We start from the raw sequence: 26,271 nt of genomic DNA on the forward strand, positions 1-26,271 counted from the left end.
TCTATAGGAAAGGATGTTGCCTCACCGTGAGGTAGGTTTGCCTAACTACTATTACAAATCTTAAGAAATGGGCGAATGTTCTCTACTCTACAGTTCATGCCCCTGACCCGGCAGCTGAGGCCAAAACCGTGCCCAAGTGGTGATGGTGTTCCAAATGGGCAGAGACGCCCACTCCCTCCAGCCCTCTGCGGGAACGACTTCACAGTACAAAAGCCGCCTCACCACCAAAATGCTCCGGACAGCTTAAAAAGCCGGCGACACGCTCCGTGCCCTTCCGAAACTCTTCCCACCCCACTTCCGCTTCCGGGGAGGTGACTCCCAGGCCCTGGGGCTTGAGGGGCGGGGTTAGGGAGGAGCCGGAAGCAGCTCCACTTCCGGTACGGAAAACTCTCAGCTGCGGCTCTGACCCGGCTTGACAGGCGCGGTCCTTGCAAGTAGCGCTGCCGCCTTTCACCTCTCTCCTGTCTAACCTTCAAGCTCGTTCGCGGTCCCGAAGCTCCTTGTCTTCGAAGTCGCCCCTTCCCTATGTTCCGGGGCAGGAGTCCTGTAAGCAAAGATCCGCCCGCCGGTACCCCATCATGTCCGAACTGACTAAAGAGCTGATGGAGCTGGTGTGGGGCACCAAGAGCAGCCCCGGTCTCTCTGATACCATCTTCTGCCGCTGGACGCAAGGTACCCTGACTGGGTTCTCACTTCCAGCCGCCTCTTCCTTTGCCCTGTGAGAGTCTAGCTGTGACACCCTTCTTTCCAGACCCTCGCGAGCCCGCACCCTATCCCACTACCCATGCTCAGCGATGAAACAGAATTTTCTAAAAACGCCCTCTTGCTTTGTGGGGAAGAGGTTGAGTAGGAGAGAGGTTACAGCTGCCTGCTGGGGCGCCTCTTCCACCCACCGGGATGCCCTTCAGCTGGGGAGAAGGGGCGGGTGGTCCCTTGCTGGGATGCAGTGTGTGACAAGGAAAGTGTGCCCTTTGCCTCTTGTCAGTTTCTCAGTGCTGTGGTCCTCTGGATCTTTACCCTGTAGATGTATTTTATTGGTCTTTGGTCTGTTTTTGCTTCCGAAGGAGGTGTATGTTATCTGTGTTTGGTCTATTTTTGGAGGGCGGGGAGTCCACAGGAAAGTTAAGGCGGCTAAACCAGAAAGCAGTTTTGTTGTTTGTATTTTAGTTACGTGATTAGGCGTGATACTTCCAATATAAATAAAAGGCTGCTTGCTACAAAGTTTTCTCTTGGCCCAAAGTATTCCCGGGTTTGAGATAATATCTATTAGTATCCGATAGTATCTGTTACACTTGAAAAGGACTGTGGATCACAGCACTTCCTGTGCAGTTCTAATGTTATCCAGACAGGAGTTTTGCTTATGTAAAAATTCTTAATGATACAAAGAGTATGAAATAAAAATAACCATTTGATTCCTGCACTATTCTGGACTCTGATCTGGGCCCTTTATACTAGTAGTTGTCCCGAATTCTTAAGTCCTGATAGTAAAATAACACCTTATTAAGGGGATGTGAATTATGGTGAGGTGAAGAGTATAGCCTTTGGAGTCACCAGTAATGTATGTACGTATGTAAAACACTATTATTATTTAGAGAACACCTTCTCAAAAGATTTGGGTGAATTTTTGGTACAGTAAGTAAAAATCCCTACTTTAAAATGTATGTTTTGTAACAAAAAATCAGAATTGAAGAAGTCATCCCTTCTTTTAGATATGCCTGTTTTAGACCTGGTAAAGTTAAGATGATTTATTACAGTAAATTGGACTAGTTAGCCTACACTTTAGTTTTCCAAATGAGAAAAATGAGTCATGAAGGAATGAATTTCATATCTAATTCCCAACAGTTCTGATTTCATTATTTTGCTTTGAGTTTCTAAACACATGTATTTAGTTTAGCTCTTTTTATACTGTATGTCAGCTAACCAATATTTTGTAAATTCATGGACACCTGTATTTGCAGATTAATGTTACTTTGTAACAGTCAACATTTATTAAGTATTTTACAATGTAGAAGAAGGTAATTTTCAACCTTGCTTACATTGTGCAAATTCAAAGAAAATTTTAGGGAGGCAATTCTAGTAGTTAAGAGCACAGTCTTTGCATGTGCTTAGGTTCTAGGTTCATGTTATTTAAATTATTTAAGCCTCAGTTGCCTTCTCTGTAAAAATGCAGATAGCAGTGTCAACTTTAAAGGGTTGTTATGAGGATTAAAGGTCATGTAAATATATTTGGCCACTTAGCACAATAGCTAATGTATAGTAAATACTCTGTAAATGATAGTCATTGTTAAATAAAATTAAAAAGCATTTGATTGTGAACTAGGCCCAAGATCACACTGACTTTGCCCTGACAATTACAAGAAATTATTTTATGTATAATCGTTATTTTAAATAGGAATTTATAATGGTATATTAGAATGCTCTTCCAGCCAACTTTTAGTTAGGTGGAAGTTGCTTAACAAGATTAAAAATTAGTTCAATTCAGATTATTTTGAAATCAGGGACTTTTTCCCCCAAAGTGGTTATTTGTATTGTGGATATCTAATTCTTTAAGGTCTTCCATTGGTCAATATTTTAAGGCAACCAAACATATATTTTAAGTCATCATCTCTGAGTCAGGTGCTGTTCTTGGTTTTGTATGTCGACTGTTGTATTAATTCTGTCATTCTTAGAGGTCATTGCTAAGTCTTGCTGTGGAAGTCATTTGGAAATGTGGGAATAGGCACAAGACACTGCTGCATTAGTAATGTGACATCAACCCTGGCTTTATTTTGTAGTAACAGTGTTTTGATTTGACAACTGCAGTCTCAGTCCTTTGGAAGCATGATATAAGGGTAAAATATATAGGATAAATACAAAGTTACATCTGGTTATACCATATGAGATTATATTTATTGGTCGAGTTAAATTATTTTCATATGTCTGCCAAAAATAATATGCTGTGGGAGTGACACATAGTTGTTTTTACATTTTTAGATAACTCTCTACTGCAAATCTCATTTTTATAAAATAGGTAGGGTTTTGTTTTTATTTCAAAGACAAGAAGTCACTTAGAGGCTTGAAGCTGGCTTTAAAAAAAAAAAAAAAAAAATATATATATATATATATATATATACACACACACACACACACACACACACACACACACATACATACACTTATAAATGTATCCTGTACTCCATTTCATTTCTGCTATAATTGCCTAGAGTACTTTATAAGGAAAAACATTTTTCATTTCTTTAGTTCATTAGCACCATTCATTCTTTTCTTTCTGCAAACTAAACCAGAGTTTCAGGGCCTTGCAGTTGAGACTTAATAGATTATGAGGGAAAATAAACATAAGTTAAGCATATATAGATGGTAAAAAAAAAAAAAAAAAAATAGAGAATTCGGGGGTGGATTGGCCTGAATGGGCCTAACTTTTAAGATGAGATTCAAACAAACATTTGATGTCAATGATCTAGTAGTCATGCAGACATAGGAAGAAAGTGTTCCAGGCAGAGGAAATGGTTGTTCTAAGAGACTTAATGCATAATAAACCTTGCCTGTTGCTTGAGGACCAGAAAAGAGGTGAGTGTGGCTGGAGAGGGTGAAGGAAGGCAATAAAAGATGAGCAAAGAAATAATAGGGCCCAAGTCATAGCTTTCTAGGGCATTATAAGAACTTTGGCTCTTATTCTGAATGAAATGGAGGTTATAAGATAGTTTAGAGCTACAAAGATTTTAAAGAATTGTTTGTTACTGTACTTGAAGATAGACAGTAGTGGATTAAGTTAGGCGATAAAGTAAGAAAAGGGACAACCGCAGTAATTCAGGGGGAAAGGTGGTTTGGATTAGGAAAATAGTAATGTAGATGGTAGAAAGCGGTCATATTGAAAAATTCCAGCAGAACCAAAACAAACTACATTTAATAACAGCAGAATTAATGTTATAAATAAAAACATCTGACTTGAAATTAATTGTCAAATTTGGCAGATTTCTATAAAGGGTTAATGGCCTTTTCCTCAATATTTTTGTAGCAAAAGCAGCCATACTGCATTTATAAAGCATATGAAGACTGTAATTTTCCAATTGCCAATCTATATTATAAATGCTCAAACTATTTCTCCCTCCTTCCAAGCTTTTTTGTTTCCTTGTTTCATGTGAAGATTAGCCAGAAAGGGAAAAACAGTTTTGCTATTTATAGCAGTTCCATGTTTGGGGATTTTTTGGAGGGTGAGAGTGCAGGTGTTGGGGAGGTGGGGCTGTGTTTGATTGAAATTAGCGTTCTAGGTTTTTAATATTGGGGACAATATTATATAAAATGAAAAAAAAAGTAACAAAAGTGAGGGGTAAGTTGAAAATGTAAGTATGAAATGTACTAAGAGTTAATTCCTTTGGGTTCAAATTTGATTGGGAATTATTACAAAGGGATTCAATAGTATTCTAAAGTAATAAAATGATATATCAGTATCATTCATTTTTTCCCCTCAAAGTGAGTATAATGCTATGGATCACATCATTTCAAATATTTTATTGCTGGAAGCCTTTTATTTAAGTATAGTTTTTCCTTTCTCCAGTACACCTAAGTCATAATTTATCTAACAGATTTTTAAAATTAATATATAAGCACATATGACAAAATTAATTCCTTGATAGTTTTAACACATAATGTATTTTTTTTTTTTTGTGGTTGTAGATAGACAGCATGCCTTTATTTGTTTGTTTGTTTTTTTATTTTTTATGTGATGCTAAGGATCCAATCCAGTGCTTCACACATGCTAGGCAAGCGCTCTGCCACTGAGCTACAGCCCCAGCCCCTAACGTATTCTTTTTTATTAAAAGACTTTGAAGTGTCTCATAGCATCATATTTCTATATTATGCTTTACAGTTTTTGAAAATTTATTTAACCCTTACAACCTTGAAAGATAACAGAAGACAAGTATAGTTGCCCTCATATTTTTTGATAAGAAAAGTAAAGTCCAGTTCAGATATATGACTTAAACAAGATCATCTAAGCTTGTAGTAGTCCAACAAGTCTTTCTATGGTCATGTTTACATAGAATACAAAAGTTATAGAGGCCATGCAGTTGTCAACTGTTTTGAGTAAATGTATAATGTATAATAAGTCATGAAAATGAGACTGAAAAACTTCAGAGGTTCATGGCTTAGGTTTAAATTATAAAGAACAGACTTTTTTGTGGTTTATAATATTGTGATGTGATATAAAATTGTATATTATAATCAGTGGTTAAATGGGTCATTTCAGATCTCATCAGAAAAAAAAGACAGTTTGTGATATGTTAATTCCTTTTAAAACTAGGATATAATGTCAGTATGAAAACCCTTGACAAAAAAAGTAGCTCAGTGTCCTAGGAAGTTCAAACTCAAAATCTTTTAAAAGCCTACTTGATATAGTCTCGTTGAAGGATAAAATACTTAATTTCTATTTAGCTAACTTCATTTCAATTTAGGCTTTAATAGTATTTGTCATTATCAATTAATACACTCAAATATGCATACTGGAATTAAACAGAATTTATATAAAGCATATCTACCTAGAAATTCTCTCCTTGGTATTTTAATAGCCAAAGTACAAAAGTGATTCATTACTATGTAATTCGAACTATCAATTCCACCCATGGATCCAGAAAATTGCATTATATTATTAAGAATTTTAAGGAAGGTTAGAGTCCATTAGTAATTCACATTTATTACATACACAGAAAGTTGAGCAGAGCCTATTTGTTTTGTCTGCACTTAAGATGTACAACACCAGGGGTCCTTTCCTTATTCTCATTGGGCAAATAACAAAGACCTCTTGATTTCACCTCTTGTTTCTAAGTTGCATCTTGAATTTGATTGTCTTAATGCAGTAACTAGCACCCTTAGTTACACTTGGCCTTGCTAAATTTTCCCATCTCCTTACCAATTTCCTCTTCTGCATTTATCCTCTTATCTAACTCTCAGTCAACTGTGTATTGCTGGCGAAAATTGTCCAGCATTAATACAAATGTAATTAAGTCCAAGTTTAGTCCTTGCTACTTCTTAGTTCTTTATCCTTGTTAGCTTTTTCAGAATTAGCATTTCCCTCAATTCTCTACCCTTCTCATTTCTCTCACTTTTCAATAATTAACATCTATTCACTTCTTTGCCCATATTTAAATTAGAAGCCTTCTGAAATTCATCTTGTAAGCTAGCAATTTTCAAGTTTTTTGAGCTTATTCAAAAATTATTGAGGGCTTCAATATAAATAATGCAAAATTAATAAGCCCCTGATTATTTTTTGCATTTAAAAAAATCTCTCCAATGTCCAGCTTGCTGGATGACTGCATTCTCATATTTGCTGTCCCAGTTCAGTCTGTTCCAATATATTGTTTTGATTGAAGTTATGCAGAAAACTCAACTTCACACAGATATGTAATTGAACAAGTTATAATTGAATAAGTTATAATAACCATTGATATTATTTGATACCACACCAAAACTGAACAGGCAGTAGTCTTTGAAGTTGGCTGCAATCTGGAATCTGAAACCACAACAATGAACTTTTCCTACTCAGTTAAATTGAAATCCATTGATTGTCTTGTACTTTGACTGGATCTCTTGCCTGTGCACTAATTTGTACCAATGGATTCATTTGGAAATTATTGGCCTATTGCTTATGACAACCTTTTGAATGTATTTACTTCACAATACCACCACTCATCAGAGAATTCTTTAAGCTTTGAGAAACTGTCAGATTCACACTTGTAGATAGTTTCCCAGGTATTGTTTGAAAACTTGAAATTTTATTACAATAATACTGCCAATTATTTTCCTTAATTTGCCATGCTAACTTAATTCATTTATGAGAAAATATCAGAAACCTAAGTCTGAGTAATTGTATTTTATTGCTGGTTCTTCATACTAAAAACACAAAAACAAAACAAACAAACAAACAAACAAAAAACAATAGCAACTGAAACCAGCACTCATTTAAGAAAGTAGCAAGGTTAGTTTGCAATTCTAAAAATTACACATGTGCTTTTCCTTGAGGTAACTGTAAACCATCAGACTTTGTAGAGAGGAGAATTGCTTTATGGATAGTTTCCATTTTGTCACACATAATACTAAAAAGAGATTGCATTAAAGGCCTGATTTTAAAAAGTTAGCTGTTTTTACTATTTCAGGGCATTCTTAAGTTAGTTTGACTATGTGTATGGTTGTATTTACTACTACAAAATTACTAGTACATTTTGACAGCACTACCTTGATATATGCTAATGAACAAGCAGTTTAACCCACTTCGCTTTTGTACCATTACTGTGAATGTCAACAAAGTTAAAAGGACAAATAATGTCTTAATATTATATTACAGGAACTATTTTAACTTCTAGGGAGCCCCCTGAAAGCATCACTTCCAGAGGATCTGTGAACCATATTTGAGAATCTGTCTTTAGCCCACCACTACCAAATTATATTTTTTCAGCTCTCTTTTAAGAATTGGAGTCTTTAAACTTGCTTTTGCCCATATAAATCATACTCGTGCCTCCCTGCCTTTTTTATAACACATACCCTCAGTCTACGTAAATATTAATTCTTTATCCAACCACCCTTCAGTGGATCATCCTTTTTATCTTCTGCCAATTTTTTTCAACAAATAGCTCATTTTCACTATTTTTCCTTCTAATTTGAATCACACTTCAATCCTTTAAAGTTTGGCTATTTTCTCCAGCACTGCAAGTCCCGCCCCCCCAACCCCCCAGTGAAAGGTTTAATCCAGTAGGTTGTCTTTATTTGGCAGCATTTATAACAGTTGACTACTCTTTGCTTCTGATTTTTTCCTTCCCAGAACCTGTCATGTTTTTCTCTTACCCTTATTTTTCTAATCTGTCAGTCTACATTGCTGACTCAGCCCCTGATCACTTCTTTAATGTTTCCAACTTCATTACCTTTGTGTGTGTGCTCATTTACATAAACTGACGTGTTTCAAAAGATTGTAATTGCTCTTTCTAATTCTAACTTCTGTCCTGAGCTCCAGACTACTTCTAAATGTTGCTAAAAGGTCTCAATTTTTTTGAAACTGAACGTGGTCTTCATAGAAACAACCCCCACTCCATTATCTTCCTTTTGAAAACTTCAGCAAGCATTAGTTGAATAATGGCAATACACCATACCGTGGAAAAACAGTGTTCAATAAAATGGTCAAAATACCTGTAAGGTAAGGTGGACAATGAATAAATAAACAATATAATTACAGATTACAGTAAATAATCATTGTGCTGGAGGATTATAGGAGAGACTGATTGGATTAGGAAATATTTCTCTGAGGAGTTAACTTAGGTCCTGAAGAATAAGAATGATTTAGAGAAGAGAGTAGGGGAAAGAGCATTTCATGCAGAGAGAACAGCAACCGTAGAAGCCCCTGAAAAACACCTTGGGATGTTCTAAGGATCTAAGGTCACTGCAGTGAATGAAAGAGTGAACTGAGGGCTGGTTGGATTGGTAGATCAGCCTGAGTCTTTAAACTATTAAAAGGAGTTTCCATTTTATTCTAATTGGATTGAGAAGCCATTGAAATGTTTTAAGCAGATTGTGACAAAATCTAATTTTCATTTCTAAAGTATTCTGTCAACTCTGGTGAATAGATGGAATATATGTGATTTAAGGAGATAGGGAGGAAGTGGAAGATCTGTTTGAAAATTTTTAACAGTATTTTAGGTGAGAAATTGTGGCAGTTAAATGTACATGCTCGAGATTATTCTGGATCCTTGAAAGGATGAAGCCTAAAAGAAATCAGAATTTTTTAGAGAAAATGTTAGCAGGTGTTTCAAGCTAAGTAACATCACTTACAGAGGGTGAAAAATGGAATATTTGAAGACCTGAAAGAAGACCAGTGTACCTGGAGTCTAAAGAGGGAGAACTGTCTGGGGTGAAGGAGGAGAGATGGGCAGAAGCCAGTATACACCACCATATTAAGGAATTTAGACTCTGTGTCTGGAGTTCTAAACCAGGCTATGTTTGGGGACTTCCTGGTTACTCGCAGTAAAGAAATGCAGGGAATAGATGAAATGGCCCAGGTAGAATGTATAGGATAAAAAGAGCAGAGATCCTAATGCTTGCACCTGGGGGCCTTCCACAGTTAAAAAGAGCTGATCTGAGAGACTGAGAAGAAATAGAAAAAGGAAAACACAGAGTAAGAGGGACCAAAATTCAAAGAACAATGATACTTCAGAAGTTCTAGTAAGCATTTGAGGTGATTCTCTGGGAGGTTAAGTAAGATTTGGAAAATAGCCTGTATTGGTCACATTGATGAACTTGGGTGAGAATGCCTTTGGTATAGTCATAGGTTAAAAACCAGATTGGTGTGAGTTGAATAATGTGTGAGATAAGACAAGTGAGATACTATATCTAGTTGGGGGCCTTTGAGAGAACAAAAATGAGGAAGTGTTGGCTGGAGTTTTTGGTGGAATCTTAAAGATGTTTGTAAAATGTGAGATACACGTTTAAATGCTGCTTAGAAGAGAGACTGAAGGAAGAGAGAAGGTAGAAAGGAATGAGTATGTCTTGTTTCAATTGTTATCACCATCTTAATCTAGAAACCGCAGAGACAGTTCTAATTTCTTCTATACCAAGGCTTTGCTCCACTTACACATACTAATCAAAACTTAATTTTAATCTCACACGTCAACCAAATCTTAATTTTGCCCCAAATATTGTCTAAAATAGTTTTTCTTCTCCACATGAATGTTGCTTTTATTAGGTTGGCATCTCTGTAGGGCTCTTGAAACAACCTTATCCCGTTCTGGTTCTTCAGCAAAAATGAAAAACATTGAGTGATCATGTGACTACTAGAAGGTCTTGCCTGGTTGAATGCTGGTTTGGTCCTTTGCAGTTCGAACCTCTTGTTATCTTCAGCTCCTCCCATTTGCCATCTCCTCCAGCCTACCCCATCCTACCCTTTAGCTACATTAAATTTCCCTCTGATTCGTAAAATTTCCCAGCTCTTACAATGCTTTTTCTTTTAATAAATGTTTTTACCTGAGTTTCATTTGCGCATCCTTTTTCCCCCACCAGAGTCTTATTCAAGATCAGTCTCAAAGTTATCTGTTATGACTTGATTCAGTCAGAATATATTGTATCATTCTTTAGCCAAGGCACTTTCTTCATTCTCTTGTTACAACATTAACTTATTCCTTTTAGTAATCTTCTATTTGCATGTCTGTCTTCAACTGGATTGTTGTCTTCTCAAGACTAATGATTGTAACATTTCTGAATATATCCTAGAGGATTGGTATAATATCTGATGTTTGTTAAATATGTGGTGGGTGAATGACTAAGTTGTAATCAGTAATGAAGTTTGATAGATTCCTAGCATGTGGAATTTTAAGAATAAAAACAGAGGCCTAGGGAATTGAAATGCTTTCCTTCAGGTTATCTAGAAAATAACTGGATTCTTCAGACTTCTAGCTCAGGGCCCTTTGAAGAACTTCTGTAGTCACTACCAATCAGTGCAGGTAGGATAATGCTTACCTAAAGATAGAGCTAATATAATCACATTTATCATCTATAGTGCCATTATTAATTTACAGAATGTGACTCAAAGATTGAAATAATAGAAAGATATGTTTGGAAGGAGTCCTAAAAATTCTGTTGGAATTCAGTACATTGTCTAGTCTTCCTTAGAATAAATTAAATAATTTAAAAATCAGGGGCTAAAGGTGTAGGTCACTGGTAGAACATGTGCTTAGGTTTCTTCCCCAACCTCAAAAAAAAATAAACGAAAAACTAAAGTCAGATTTAGTGACTTTATGACATTTGCCAGTAAATGGGTAGAGCTAGAGACTATCATGCTTAGTGAAAGAAGCCAGTCCCAAAAAGCCAAAGGTCAAATGTTTTCTGATATGTGAAAGCTAACCCACAGTAAGGGGGTAGGGGTGAGGGAAAGAATAGAAGTTCAGTAGATTAGACAATGGGAAATGGCAGGAAAGGAGTGGAGATAGGAAAAGGAAAGACAGTGGAATGAATCAGATATAATTTTCCAATTTACATATATGAAAACATCACAGTGAATCCCACCATCATGACCATCCACAATAACTGAATCCTAACTAGAATAAGATATATTCGATACTTGTAGGATTATATCACAATGGATTCTACTGTCATGTATAACTAAAAAGAAGAAATAAATAAATTTTTAAAACTTTATTTAGTGTCCTTTTACTCAGTTGCACACTTCATCTTCCTAGAGTGGTCCCTAGGTGCAAAATTATGTGTGTGCACGCATGTGTATAAATTCACTTGTGTGTACTTGGGAGGGCTAACATTGATTACATAGCTTTTTTCAAAGGGCTTTTTGATGCTCCCAAAAGTGAAGAACTAATGTACCTGATGACATGTAGGTATTTGCTGTTCTTATAAGTGAATGTTCTTGAAACAAAGTACATGAAAAATTCGTTTAGCTGCTTTTTGAATTACATTTTTAATCTTTGCTACTTGCTTTCATTTTTAGGGTTTGTGTTTAGTGAATCAGAGGGATCTGCATTAGAACAGTTTGAAGGTGGCCCCTGTGCTGTTATTGCACCCGTTCAGGTAACATAGACTACTTTACCAACTCCTTAGAGGGACATATTCAAACGTTTCATATTTGGCATTTTGTTTTCTAATGTCTGTACTCTATATAATTACGAGACATGGTCAGTTAATTATTTTGCTCATATAGATTTCTATAAATATCCAAAATAAAAATGAATTCAGTACATGGGTGAGCATGGTGTACAGCAGTAGCTTCTTCTCTGTTTTCAAAGAAAAATAATAGGACTTCCCCAACTTTCAAAAACGTAGGAATCATTGATCATGACACTTTTATGATATAAAGAACCTATTGAATAATAACATTTTATGCCTTACATAGGAACAATCAGTAATTATACTGTTTTCATTTGTTCTTTGTATAAAAATTATTTTCTGAAAAAGTTGAAGATATGTTAATATTTTCATAGCCTAAAACTTAAAGTATTCATGTGTTGGCATTACATACTACTTAGGCTATAGCTTTGGCCTTTCTAAATAATCATAGCATCTGATTTCAAACAGTTTCAGAAATTGTCTTTGCACCAAAGCTAGGGCTTATATGAATGTCATTGATTTTAAATATGAATGTTTTTCAATTTGAAAGACTGATTTGTTATAAATTCTAACATTGTTAAAGAATTTTCAGTTTACTGGTAATGCTTACAATATCTGAAAAGTACTGCAACTTTAGAATTGTTAAAAAGAAGCTCTAATTTATTGCTTACATTTTTAATCATGATTTTAAAATATATATTTAATGTGATATATTTACTACTCACTGGGTATAAAGAATATATTCCTGTCATCTGCAAAGTAAGTTTTTATCTCAAACATTATATTTCATATAATTTTACATTATTAAATTTAAAATGTATTTCTCAAAAGGAAAAAATTCCCTCATGATGGATTCCAAAATGTGTCCTTATAGCTCATTATTTCTTTGAAGAGTGAAGTTGACTGTAGAGTTGCATTAGTAAAGTTATAAATTAAGAAAGATGTGATGTCTGACTCTTACCTCAGAATTAACTGAATATTTAAAAAGGAATTCAACCATAAGTTAGTGATTATAGCTGTTGTATTGAGTGAGTGAAGCATATTTTGGTCACTAGTAAGAATCTTACCTGACCTGAATTTGGAGATGCTTTTATAGTCTATATATAAATTAGATTTTATGAACATAGCCCCACTTGATCAGTAATACTACCCTTAAATTTTTAGCAAAAGTTTATGAATGTGGAGAAATGCACAGGAGTTTAAAATTCAGTATATATCCAGAAGGTAGTTAATTTTATAAGTGGGGTGATTTTATGTAACAAGGATAAATGTAATGTTAAAAATTCTGATGTACTACCACAAGAATGGGAAGTTGTTACTCCATGTATGTGTAATATGTCAAAATACACTCTACTTTTGAGGTAATGATTTAGTTTAAGAGGCACACAAATCTTTTCAATCAATAATATAACTTTTTTTTATTAGTGTTTCAATGTAAACACCAAAACTAAATCATTAAGAATAGAAATGACAGATGGGGTTGCGATTGTGGCTTGGTGGTAGAGCATTTGCCTAGCATGTGTGAGACACTGGTTTTGATTCTAAGCACCACATACAAATAAATTAAATAAAGGTCCATTGACAACTAAATATTAAAAAAAGAGTGTGACAGAAATGATTAAGTCTAGATATTAAGTTAGACTATAAAATTTAGAATATGATGATACTAGTTTTTCTAGCACCATAATAATAGCATGATAACAGCACCAAATCTACAACTTCATCATAAATCTTACCTCATTTAGCAGTTTATTGAGTTTATTACATACGATGATTTTTAAAAAAGAACTAAACATCAATGGTGAAATAAAATGAAATTTCATATAAATGCCATCGATATGATTTGTTAGCAGTTTGAGGGGGAAAATTAGTTTAGATCTGATACTATATACCAAATATACTTTGAACTGTTTAATCATAGGAAGACCAAAAAAATAATATATTGTCAGTGCTTTAACAGAAGGATTACTTTAAGCTCAGTTATATTTGCAGTGACCATTAGCAATAAGGGGGTATTGTCTTTCTAATGGAAAGAACCTGTAAAAATTGGTTAGAAAAACATAGAAGACCTCAGTGCTGAAATGGACATAAATATGTAGTTGTAGCAGGTAGGATGATACTGGACTAAAATAAATAAATAAACAAACAAACAAACAAATAAATAAATAAATAAAACCCCACAAAAAACAAAACAACAAAAAACCCTGCTGAGAATCCAAGAGAATGAAAATTAAATTGTAACTAGAGCCTATTACCTACTTTTAAAAATTATATGAAATTATAATTGCCAGTGCATATGCAGGTAGGATGATGCTAGCATACTCATGCACTGCCAGCTAATACAAATTTAACACAAATTTGAACTTTGATTTTGGGAAAGAATTTTACACTGTAATTGGAATCATAATCAGATTTTTTTTTCAGTAGTTGTACCTTCTGTGAATCTTTGTTAAAGTAATAATCATGGAAAAATCTGAATTCAAGAATAAGATCATATTTATAGTATCAAAAGATTGCAACAACCTAATGTAAAATGATTTAAAGTAAATTTTGGCAGCTTGATAGACTTAAGTACTACTTAGATTATATTTATGAATTTCTATGGAAAAATAGAAAGCAATGTGCCCATTATGATTCTCACTTGTAAAAACAAGTGTGGGAAAAAGACCATAATAGAAATACTGTGCATCACAGTGGCAACAATGGTTGTATTAGTGGTGAAATAATCTTCACCTCACTTCCAAAATTTTGTAATGTAGTTATATTAATCCATTTTATGGTGGTTGTCATTTTGGGAAAATTCAGAAAAACTTGATTGTAGTATCTGTAGGTTTTATTGCTATGTGAATGTTATTGAATATTAGTTTTATTGTTAATTGTCTTTCAATCAACAGCTTATTAGGTGCCAGGTACTGTGCTGAGAGTATTACATAAATTTTCTCCTAGAATCTTCACTGCAACCTTCTAAAGATTGTACAACCGTTATTTTTAGTAAAGTAATAGAACCAGGATTCAAATCTAGGTTTGTCTAACTAAAAGCAGTCTTTAGTCTGTTTTTCTAATGCTTTCAAACACATGTGAGTGAGAATCGTCATAGTAACTTATTTTTCTTGGATCTGCCCTTTAGAGATTCAGATTCAATAGATGCATTTTAACCAAGTCAGGTGAACTATGAGAGGGAAAATCTTTACTGCAAGCAGATGCTTTCTGTTAACTAACCAATTCAGTTGACTTATTGAAGGGAAAGATCAGAAACCAGTTTGTTTTTGCTTTCAAATCTTATAGCTTTTTGAGTTAAACCAGAAAGTTAGGAGAGCTCCTTATGATTAATTGATAACTCTAATAACAGTATTTCTTTTATCACACATTAGAGATAACAGAACCACTTTTGTGTTTACATTTCTTTTACCCCAACAAATCTAAGGGAAATGTAGACTTGTTCCTGTTTTGTAGGGCCCTCACTTAGTAAATGGAACAGAAAGTTTTGTAATTTCCAATTATGTGTCTATTATTTGAGTCTATTCTACATAGGAGAAAATATGTATTGGAGAGGAATGTATATCTAGAATCAAATTCATAGTAGTATATTCCTAGTAAATAACCATGCACTTACTGTTGAATGTGAAGGGGAATCACTTGAAATTTTTATAGAACTATTCAAAAGATCAGAAGGAAGGGCAAATTAATTTTTCCCATTTTAAAAATAAATTGATAAGAGGTATGTTTATAATGCATTCTAATTCATGCTTTAATTGTATAAAGGCATTTCTTTTGAAGAAGCTCCTGTTTTCTTCTGAGAAGTCATCTTGGCGGGATTGCTCAGGTATAACAGCCATCTTCTAAAACTTTTATTCCATCCTCTATTTTAAAAAAGATCTATGCAGCATTCATCATCAATATTTTAATTAAAATTATCTATCTTAAAAAGTAAATTATCAGTCGGATATTTTTTCCTGAGGTTTATTTTTATAATGTTTCATGAATAGCAACTCAAAATTTTAAGCTGTTTATTTCCAAATTTGATTTTCCTAATAACTAAGAGATATAATACAGGGTAGTATGACAGAGAAAAACCTTTGGCCTTTTGCTGAAACATACATTTCCTAGAACTTTGTGATGATAATATACCATAAAGAAAGATCATTATGGCCTTTATATTTTGTCTTATTTAGCTCTGATCGACAGCTCAGAATTATATTTGCTTCCCTGCATCTTTTGGTATAATGTCTTACACAATGCAAATACTGCAAATAATTCTCAGTTGAATTGCAGATGGGGCTCTCATAGCATCTGCAACATGATTAAGTCAGAGATCTATAGTACTACCTGATAATAACAAACATTTGCATTCCACTTGACAGTTTATAAAGATCTTTCCTTCATTTACACAATTTCATGTGAACCTCACAATAACATCTGGAAGAAGGTAGGCTATATTATGATCGCAGTTTTGTATGTAAGGACATAACAGCTTCCATTCCAAACCATGACTGTACTAATGATTTTGAATTTAAGAGTTAAGGTGTCATACTTATATACATATGTACTTTCATTTCTGAAATGCAAAATTTTAGTAAAACTATTTAAGAGATATTTTCATAATAAATCTTTATTAATAAAATTTGTACTTCTTGCACCAAAATATATTCACTTTGATACAAACTCGTAAAGCATTGTCATAAAGGTCAGAAAGGCTTCAATAATTATAAAGTAGATGACATAGTTCCTGTGTTTAAAGACAGTTTAATTCATTAGGAGAAACAGAAAGCTCCTGAGTCATTGAATATGTAAACAGCTTATCCCCTTTATTGGAAGGTTTCAGAAAATTGTACTACTTCTGAAAAGTAACACAGCTTGAGAAAGGCAGTGTTGGCTAAGGTTCAGAGAAAAATGGTCTGTGTGTTCTAATGCTCAAATCACTACAATAGAGTGTCAATAACTTATGTATTATATAGCATAACCACAATGGCCTCTACTAATGTAATGAATTGTGGTCTTATATTTGCTGACAATGTGTTACCTCATTTTTCTTATTCCTGTGGGATAGGATGAAAAGACATTAGAATTCAGAAGAAAGGATAAAAATAGAGGTCTCAACAGGCCTTGATGGTTGTGCTTGGTTCTGCAGTAGAGGAAACTTCAGGTTAAATGCTACGTTTGTAGCTTTAGAAGCATGATCAAAATCAGATTATTCCAAGTGGCATATTCTTTCTCATAATGTTTAATTCTGAATTTTCCAGGACTTTTTCTATCAATGATAGTATGTAAAGTGATGATGTTTTGATCCTGAAGCACACCATAGAATAATTTACCATCTGTTATTCTTGGGTTTTCCACATTCTTAAAATATTTGATTTTCAATATTAAATCAAAACATTTTTACTATTGTTGTTCATCATGGGATTTTTTTTCTGAAAAAGCTATTATAACTTATACTTTGATTATTTTTAGAGGACGAGCAGAAGGAACTTCTTTGTCATACCTTATGTGATATTTTAGAAAGTGCTTGTTGTGACAACTCTGGATCATACTGCTTGGTTTCATGGTTAAGAGGAAGGACAACTGAGGAAACTGCTAGTATTTCTGGGAGTCCTGCAGAGTCTAGTTGCCAAGTGGAACATTCTTGTAAGATACATTTTTATTTCCTGAAATAACTTCTTATGCTTTTGTTTTAATGAAACTTGAATTTTTTGAAGAAAATCTTTTTTAAATTTCATAACATCTTTCTAATCGAAGCTTAATTAATAAATCTTAATATTTTCTATTTATCTTTTGATTTTAACTACTAGTAGATATATTTTTGCAAAAAAAAATCTCATAATGATCTTTTAAAGTTATAGATAACTTCTGCTTGATAGCAATCTCCCTTGAGCTTCAGAAATCTTATTAAGAAAGTTAAAAGAACAAAAATTGTATACCTTAATTTCAGACGCTTTAACGTTTTTCTTTAGCATTTAAAGTAAAGGAGACATTTGATATCAGTATATTTCTTTTCTTTAGTTGCTTTCTAGAGCAAAGATGGGGACATTTTTTTCTTAATTACATGCTGTTTTTTCGCTCCCGAACTTTTTGGTCATTGTTATATATGTGGATTATTTTAAGGTAATTTTAATTATTGCTGAAGTTTTTCATACAGCTATTCTTTTTCCTACAAATTATGTATTCTGTGGCATTTAGCTTTTAAAATTTTTTATGTGATTGACCTAAAAACTGTCAGAGAAATGGGTGGATTCCTCTAGTGGTGTGGAAACTAGATTACATAAGAGTTGCTTTTCTGATTTGCAATTGAGGAATAAACTAATAGGTGATTTTTGATAAGTGCTTCTATTGGATAAGTGACTTATTTTACATGTAATGCATTCCATTTACTATACTCTCTATAGAAATTATTTAATAAAATTTGATGGCTTTATTTTTAGAAAGTAAATTTCAATTGCTTCTAGAGACATCTTACCTTCCATATAGGATTAGTTGTGAGGCACCTTTGCCTCCTGGACTATAATCTCTATAGAAATTATTTAATAAAATTTGATGGCTTTATTTTTAGAAAGTAAATTTCAATTGCTTCTAGAGACATCTTATCTTCCATATAGGATTAGTTGTGAGGCACCTTTGCCTCCTGGACTAAAATGTCCATGTGTTGTCATTGTCTTCTTTCTCTCACCTGTGCAATTAAAATGACTTAAGCCTGGGAAATTCTAATAGTACATTTGCAAGGAATAATTTTTAAAATTTAGACAGTTGAGTGATGTACCTTTTTGGGCCTTTCCAACAGAACTCAATATTTTTACGGCTGATAATGACATTTGAAGACAAGTTGAAAATATTCACAAGGATTATAGTAAAATATATCAATTAATATTGTTTTGGAATATTTTCTACATTTCACCAGGTTGCATGTAACATGTTTAATAGTTCCAGTTAGGATATTAAAAATTTGAGAGAATAATTAAACTATTTAAAAGGCATTTTAAGGAATATGTACTTAAAGTCAGTCTGTAATTATATGAGAAACTGTTAAGCACTTTTTAATGTGATATTTTTCATTAGAATCTTAAAAATATGCTGTGTGCTCACCATGGACTCTGCTGTGCATCCTGTAGTGATAGGTTAAACTGCCCTGATTATATGCCCTTATCATTCGCGGGGTTTGCTACTTTAGTAACTAATTTAAGTGGGCATTATCATATTGAATTCCCCTTCAAAAGACAGGCTACAGTAGTTTTCCAGTTTGCTTTGTGCCTCATTAAGTTGACTTGACATAAAACCATATTTGAACTCCATTTTAAATTTTGTGTACATTTGAACCGTTTTGTTAACTGAAAATTTGAGAGCTTACCTTAGATAATGAACTGAATTTAAATTAAAATTTTTATTCCATATAACAATCTATTTTACCTGTTCTTTATTCCCAGTTCTCTTCTTCTTGTGTTTTATTTTTCACCATCCCTGCCTGCTAAGCTTTTTATTTTGCTTGCCTTTTTTTCCCTCTAAATTACTATCTTTATGTCCACTTGCATAGTATACCTAGTAAAATTATTGTGATAATCAAGCCCTTTGGAAAAAGTAGTCTAGAATTTTTAATTTATCCTAAAATTGCAAATGTGAAGTGTTTTCCCCTTCATTAATATTACATTCTATACATATACAAACATTAATTTCATTGGCTTATGTGGTGTGTATATTTTTGGCTTGTTGGTAATGCACACTTGTTTGCAGTAGTGAATACTTGGGTTCAATTTCAGTTTGTTTCCCATATAAACCTAAAGATTATTTAAATTAATTCATTTGGCCTTCTAAAGATTTTTTAAAAATTAGTTGAAACATTTGAAAATTAAAACTGTGCTATGTTAAGCTAGCATAATGTGATATTTTTAAATTGTCAGGAAATTTTAAAAATTTTGAACTTATAATGAATCAATTTCCCAAATTCACAAGAATGTATATTTGAAGCTATTAAGATTCACTTTATAAAAATCTAAAATTGTTTATTGTGAAAAAGTAGTGATTGTATTCAGTTATTTTGAAAGACTTTATCTTGAAAGACTTTAACTTCCAGGAGCCAAGACTGAGTTTAAATCTCAGCTGTGTGTTCTTGAGAGAAGTCTTCTCTGTACCTCATGTTCTTCTGTAAAATGGAGATCAGAGGGTCCTTATAATGATTAAATGAGGCCAGACCTGGCACTTGGAAAGCACTTAAGCATCACCTTTGGTGAAAATTCTTTCTTTGATTTCTTGGATATTTTAAATTTATACTTGTACTATATTAATAGTATAATCTATGTTACTGAAAACTTCTCAACAATTACATGAATGAATACAGAAACAAACTTAAAGCTGTTGTTGAACCTGTGTAACTTCAATGCTATGCGTTTTTATAAAATTTTCTTTAATAATGAAGCATTAAACTTAAAGATCTTATAAAGGAGGAAGCTGATGATTTTACGTGGAACCATAAGCTGAAAGATAATTTGAAAGTGAAGGGCACATGACAATGGTGTATGAAGCACTGATTGTCATTAGTTTCTCCTTTTTTATAAAATGTCCTAGTGTAACTGAATTGAAAATAAATGTCTGTTATTTACCCTTCTACATTCTCAGTATTATATCCATTTTAGTTATAACCATTGTAACTAAGACGTTGAAATATAAATTCATGTTATAGTAGACACTAAACAGAACCTTAAGGGAATAAAAGAAATAGGGACATTTTTTTTATTGCTTGAAAGTATTTACAGCCTGCTGTGTGTATCTTGTGTCATTTATTTGCCATGTGTAGTGCTGAAAAGTGTCTTTTATGTATAGCTGCCTTGGCTGTCGAAGAGCTTGGCTTTGAGCGATTTCATGCATTAATTCAGTAAGTAACATTGGAACATTTAAAATACTTACTTTGTGGACACATTGCCATTCTAAGTCTGTTCATACTGTGGATTCTTAGATTGATATAGCACTGTGCTACTTAAACACAAATTTAAAAATCCCTTGCTTAAGGATTTTTTTAACTGAAAAATATAATTTATGTGTATATTTAATTATTTTAAGTCCTGAATTAGCTATCCAAGCACACTTAAAAATATTACAAGCTTTTTCATCATTACAATGAAAAAAATATGTTAGCCTAATGTTTTTCTGACTTGAATTAATATAAAATTTTTTAGTGGATAAACACTAGAATTATTGCCTGTGTACCAAAATTTTTCTTTAATATTCAAAATGCCTATTTCATTAAAGTGTTTAAAATTTTGTTACAAAATAAAAGGTAAGGATGGCTATGTTGATACAATTATAGGTAGCATTGGGAATTAATTTATTAGAAAAGAAGCCGCAAATGCAAACGATAGTTTTAGCATTGAGATAATTGTTAAATAATTTTCAGGCTTTAAGAGATAAAATTTTCATCATTATTAAACACTTCTTTAAAGAGAGCCACTCTATTCTCTAAAAAAAAAAAAAAATGTATATTAAAGAATTTTATTGATGCCAGGCATTTTACCTAAAAGATGAAGAGGGTCCCCTACCGAGTAGATGGTTTGTTTTAATGGTATATACTGTATAGAGTGGGAGTTGGCAGAAATAGAATTTGCTTTTAATAGCTAAACTTGTAATTGAAAGTTCGAATACTTACAAAAATCTCCTGTTTATATGTATGTTTTAATGTATAAAACAATTTAAATTTTTCCCATTTGTGAATGTAGTAGATCTCATTATGTTACTAATACTTAATTATTTTTCCCCCCCCAGAAAAAGATCATTCAGAAGTTTATCAGAATTAAAAGATGCTGTCTTGGACCAGTATTCAATGTGGGGAAACAAATTTGGAGTATTGCTTTTTCTGTATTCTGTGTTACTGACAAAGGTTTGTTTAAGAAGATGCTTCTTCTGCCCTTTATTAGTTTAGTACTGTTTATCCTGCTGTGATAAGTAATTTTTTGCTGCTGCTGGTGCTTCTAAATCTCAAAATAAAAATCACTTAGGCTGATAATAAGAAATTAACTCATATTTTCTCTCCATTCACTTGTTACTTAACCACTTTGAAACTTTCACCTCTGCTTTTCTGTACTGCAGAAGTTAGCAATGATAATCTTTATGAAATGGTGTCAGTTCTTATGAATTTTGCTTTCTTTGATCTTAGCAGTTTTTGGCATTGACCCCTTATCCCCTTCTGGGACTCCCACTTCTTTTCTTAACTTATCAATCATTGTGCTAGTTTTCTTCTTATGCCTCACAATTCTTTTTGTTATTGTTGCCGTTGTTATTTTCTTCGATAGCTTCTTTCTTTCTTAGGTGTTTTCTGCTTTCCTTCTGAATTTTGGTATTCCCTATATTTCATTCTCTAGATTCTGTATGCTTTTTATTTTGTGAATATCTCACTCTCTCAGCTTTATGTGTTTCATTCCAATATCTATACTTCTAGTCCTGCCTTTTTTTCCCCAAATGCCAGATTTATATTGCCAGTCACTTGTTAGTCTCAGTTGAATATCCTACTAGATATATAATGCCTGAAATCAATTTTTTTCATTTGAAAAATGTTTATTGAGCATTGACTTTATGCTGGGACTTGTGCTTATTATAGTATGAGATATTTTTAATGGCTCTATTCAATGTTGTGAAAAAATTACATGTAAATAATTATTTTCCGGGACTGAAAATTGATGCAACCACGATGGAAAGCAGTATGGAGATTCCTCAGAAAACTGGGAATGGAATCACCATCTGACCCAGCTATCCCACTCCTTGGTTTATATCCAAAGGACTAAAAATCACTGTACTACAGTAATGTCAATGTTTATAACAGCTCAATTCAAAATAGCTAGACTATAGAAGCAACCTAGATGTCCCTCAATAGTTGCATGGATAAAGAAAATGTGGTATATATACTCAACAGAATATTACTCAGCTTTAAAGAAAAGTGAAATTATGGCATTTGCCAGTAAATAGTTGGAGTTGGAGAAAATCATGCTAAGCAAAATAAGCCAATCCCACAAAACCAAAGGCCAAATATTTTCTCTAATATGCGGATGCCAATTCACAATAAGGTGGCGGGCACTAGGGAAGAATAGCATTATCTTAGATTAGGCAGACGAAAGTGATGGGAGGGAAGGTGAGGGGAGGGGATATAGGATAGGAAAGATAATATAATGAAACAGACATTATTACTGTATGTATATTTATGACTACATGACCAATATGATTCTGCAACATGTATACTTAGAAAAATGAGAAATTATATCCCACCTAGGTATGATATATCAAAGTGCATAAATGCATTCTACTGTCATGTATAACTAATTAAAACCAAAAATTTTAAAAAACAATTATTTTCATTTTGGCAATGGGTTTGGTGTATATTTGCATGTGCAAAGCGTAGTGAGAAAATAGAAGATATGCCCAAGTTTATGAAGTTGAATAATGGGCACACATCTTATAGTAGAGATCACTGATGGATATAGGAATTTTATGAACAAATAAGTTTTGTGTAAGGAAAAGCTGTAATAATTTCCAAGCAGTTGGAGCAGCAAGTCTCAAAGGATAGGTTTGCGACAACATAGGTTTAGGAAACTGTAAATACTCAGCATTACTCCAGCATAATATGCCATATAGCTAATGTGAAAGATGAGACTGAATACTTACATAAAGAAGTCTCCAAATATGAAGGTCCTTGTATATCATTCAAAAAATACTTCAGGTTTCATCTGCTCAAAATTGGCAGAGAAAAATAATTGAAAGTGACAAAACCTTTTTATTGATACAAGAACCCTTAAATTGGAATAAGAGTTTAATGAAAAGATTTGTTGTATGAATATAAGTCTAGAATAAAAGTAACCATAATAGTAGGTATTGGAACAGGTGAAGCCTAAATCAGGACAATGACCATAGAGTGAAAAAAAGAATATATTTAGAGATGAGTAATACAAATAAACCAAATATTTGACTTACTGAATATAAATGAAATAACCAAAGTACTTGGGAATTGGGTAGTTGTTGTGAATGGCACTAATGGTGATGTCTAAGATGATTGGTGTGTGTGTGTGTGTGTGTGTGTGTGTATATATATATATATATATATATATATATATATATATATATATAAAAACTTTGGGTGCTTCCTCTCTCTCACCTTTTACAGCCAATAAGTTATCATGCTAGTTGTTCTTTGAGCTACTCTTTGAAATGATACCTCCTTCCACCCCAGTGACTGTGTCCCTTGTTCCTGTTATTCATTTTGACTTTATCATAACTTGCTTTGTGTTGTTTACAAGGATGGCAAGTGCAAGATCATACAAATTTTTGTTTCCCTACAATCATTAAATGTTTACACATCATTAAGTGTTCTGATATTTGATTAGTCAGTTATGTATATAATTTTTACAACCAATAATGTGATAGAACCAGTGGTTAAAATTAGGTGAATAGCACAATATGTATCAGTTTATCTGTGTCATTTTGGAGTTGATGAGGTTAAAATACCTAGATCTTATACTCCCATCTAGAACTTTTTCAATTTGGGTGTCTTCTGGGGGGATTAAGTGTAAGGAAACTGGTTTTCAAGAAAATAAACTTTGTGTCCTCCTAATTTATATTTTATTTTGTTGCTATACATTTGAATTGCTAATATTTGGGGAAAAGCCTGATCAGAAATAAACTTTCCATTTTCTTATGTGCCAGTTACATCTTTTGTATATTTAATTTATATCTGTTGACAATAATATGTGGATTTATTTAGTACTGATAAGTTTTTTAATGACCTAAAACAAAATGAGTTGTTTTAGTGGGTATACTAGGTTTTAATTTAATTTAGCCTAAAGTAAATATTAACTTTTGTATTAAATAAATTTTTTCTTCTTCTTGAAAGTTAAATATTCTCTCTATCCTCTCTAATGAACAATGGATTTATTACCTACGAGTCTATTAGTGTTCTTTATGTAGAGCCCATGAAAGAAAATGGGTTTTGAGGAACTAGTGCTTATAGTTATCTCAAATGTACCCCCACTTCAAAGCTGGTAATTCTTTGAAAGAAAGATTATGTAAATGTATTTTATTAAAGTTATAAACTGGTCATTTTTTAAACTACCATAATTTCCATTTTAGTTTTTAAATTAATTCTGCAAATTCTTGTTTTTTTAGGGCATTGAAAATATAAAAAACGAAATTGAAGATGCAAGTGAACCTTTGATAGATCCTGTATATGGACATGGCAGGTAATTAACCAAACTCTCTGACCTCCTTTGAGAACTTTAGTTTTTAGGAACTTACGGTAAAATGTGAGTGAGGTAGATGAATTTCTTGTTAGTAGTGTTGACAGCATGGAGTCTGTGGGTTTGAGCAGTCTTGGGCTTTCTGCATTGCTTTCCTTCGTGCATTGCTTTATGGATTAGATGTTAGCTTCCAGTTGACAATGCATTGTGTCAAGTTTTTAAGATAATAAGAGGTATTTTTAACAAATTCTGCTTTGTTTCATTTATGAAATTTTTAAAAAAGATTTTACTATTTTTGAATTTGAAACAACATCCTTACCTATTTGAAAATGGTTTCTTGTTTGGGAGGAAAAAAAAAAAATCTCTATTTCCTCTGGGGCCACCTTCCTCTCAAGGTTTTTTAATAGCCCATTTTTAACAAAATTAATAGAACATCGATACATCATCTGCCCTCCTTCCCTCCCTCCCTCCCTCCCTCCCTTCCTTCCTTCCTTCCTTGCTTTCTTTTTTCTTTTTGTAATGGGGAACGAACTCAGAGATACTTTACCATTGAGCTATATCCCTAGTCCTTTTTATTTTTCTATTCAGAGTCTAAGTTGCTGAAGGTCTTGCTAAATTGCCTGCCCAAACTGGCCTTGAACTTGCAATCTTCCTGCCTCAGCCTTCCAAATTGCTGGGATTACAGGTGTGTACTACCACACCCAGCTGATAGTTAATTTACCTAATCCACGAGTCCTTCTTTTTAGACCATTCTGCCTCAGAGGTTAAATTCACATATCTTCGATCAAAGACAAAACACATTAATAATTACATATTTTTAAAGATGATAGTTAATTATCTATCATTTTTATTCATTGAAATATGATATCTTAAAATTTGTTGAATTCATATGATTATATAGAATAATAGTTACCATTGTAGCAATGCATTTAACAAGACTAATTATATAAAATGGAAAATATACTCCCCCTAACTTTATTTCTTAACATGATTTCATGTAAAAAATTACTTTATCCCTTACCATAGGAATTACTTGACTTGAAGACTAGCTTTATCCATATTTTAATTGCCTTTTAATTTTTATTAATAGCCAAAGTTTAATTAACCTCCTACTGACGGGACATGCTGTTTCTAATGTATGGGATGGTGATAGAGAATGCTCAGGGATGCGTAAGTATATTTGTTTGTGTTTGCTTTATTATTAATACTTCAGTAGAACACAGTTGATTATTATTCATCTATGCAGTGGCTGCACATGATTTAGAAGTTAGGGTAAGTGCTTTCTGATAGAAGAATCCTCTACAGTTGCCAAGACACCATGGCATCAAGGATATAAATTCAGAGCCAAGCAATATTGGGGTTCACTTCCAATCAAGTATGGCTTTAGTCAGGCTGTTGAACTACTCAGGCCTTTTATATTCTCTAATATGATATTGGGATTGTAGGACTAACTTCTTTAGAAAAGAAATAACAACTCTATACAGAT

At 33.0% G+C, this 26,271-nt stretch overlaps 1 protein-coding gene across 5 annotated transcripts in view; it reads left to right on the forward strand.

Annotated features, from left to right (window-relative positions):
- Window positions 1–370: 370 nt before the first annotated feature.
- Window positions 371–26,271, forward strand: part of Mindy3 (MINDY lysine 48 deubiquitinase 3) — a 78,547-nt gene continuing 52,646 nt past the window's right edge. For 2 of the 5 annotated variants that reach the window (XM_027928626.2, XM_071599865.1), the window contains exons 1-8: window positions 371–672; window positions 11,474–11,553; window positions 15,352–15,412; window positions 17,041–17,214; window positions 20,395–20,446; window positions 21,331–21,445; window positions 24,715–24,788; window positions 25,876–25,955. In XM_027928626.2, coding sequence (XP_027784427.1) covers window positions 579–672; window positions 11,474–11,553; window positions 15,352–15,412; window positions 17,041–17,214; window positions 20,395–20,446; window positions 21,331–21,445; window positions 24,715–24,788; window positions 25,876–25,955 — 730 coding nt within the window. In that variant the 5' untranslated portion in view covers window positions 371–578. Of the gene's footprint in view, window positions 673–11,473; window positions 11,554–15,351; window positions 15,413–17,040; window positions 17,215–20,394; window positions 20,447–21,330; window positions 21,446–24,714; window positions 24,789–25,875; window positions 25,956–26,271 lie in introns of those variants that run through there. The other 3 variants (XM_071599867.1, XM_071599868.1, XM_071599866.1) reach the window with 3 other exon arrangements.

Source organism: Marmota flaviventris, chromosome 12 (assembly GCF_047511675.1).
Source record: "Marmota flaviventris isolate mMarFla1 chromosome 12, mMarFla1.hap1, whole genome shotgun sequence".
Taxonomy (NCBI): domain Eukaryota; kingdom Metazoa; phylum Chordata; class Mammalia; order Rodentia; family Sciuridae; genus Marmota; species Marmota flaviventris.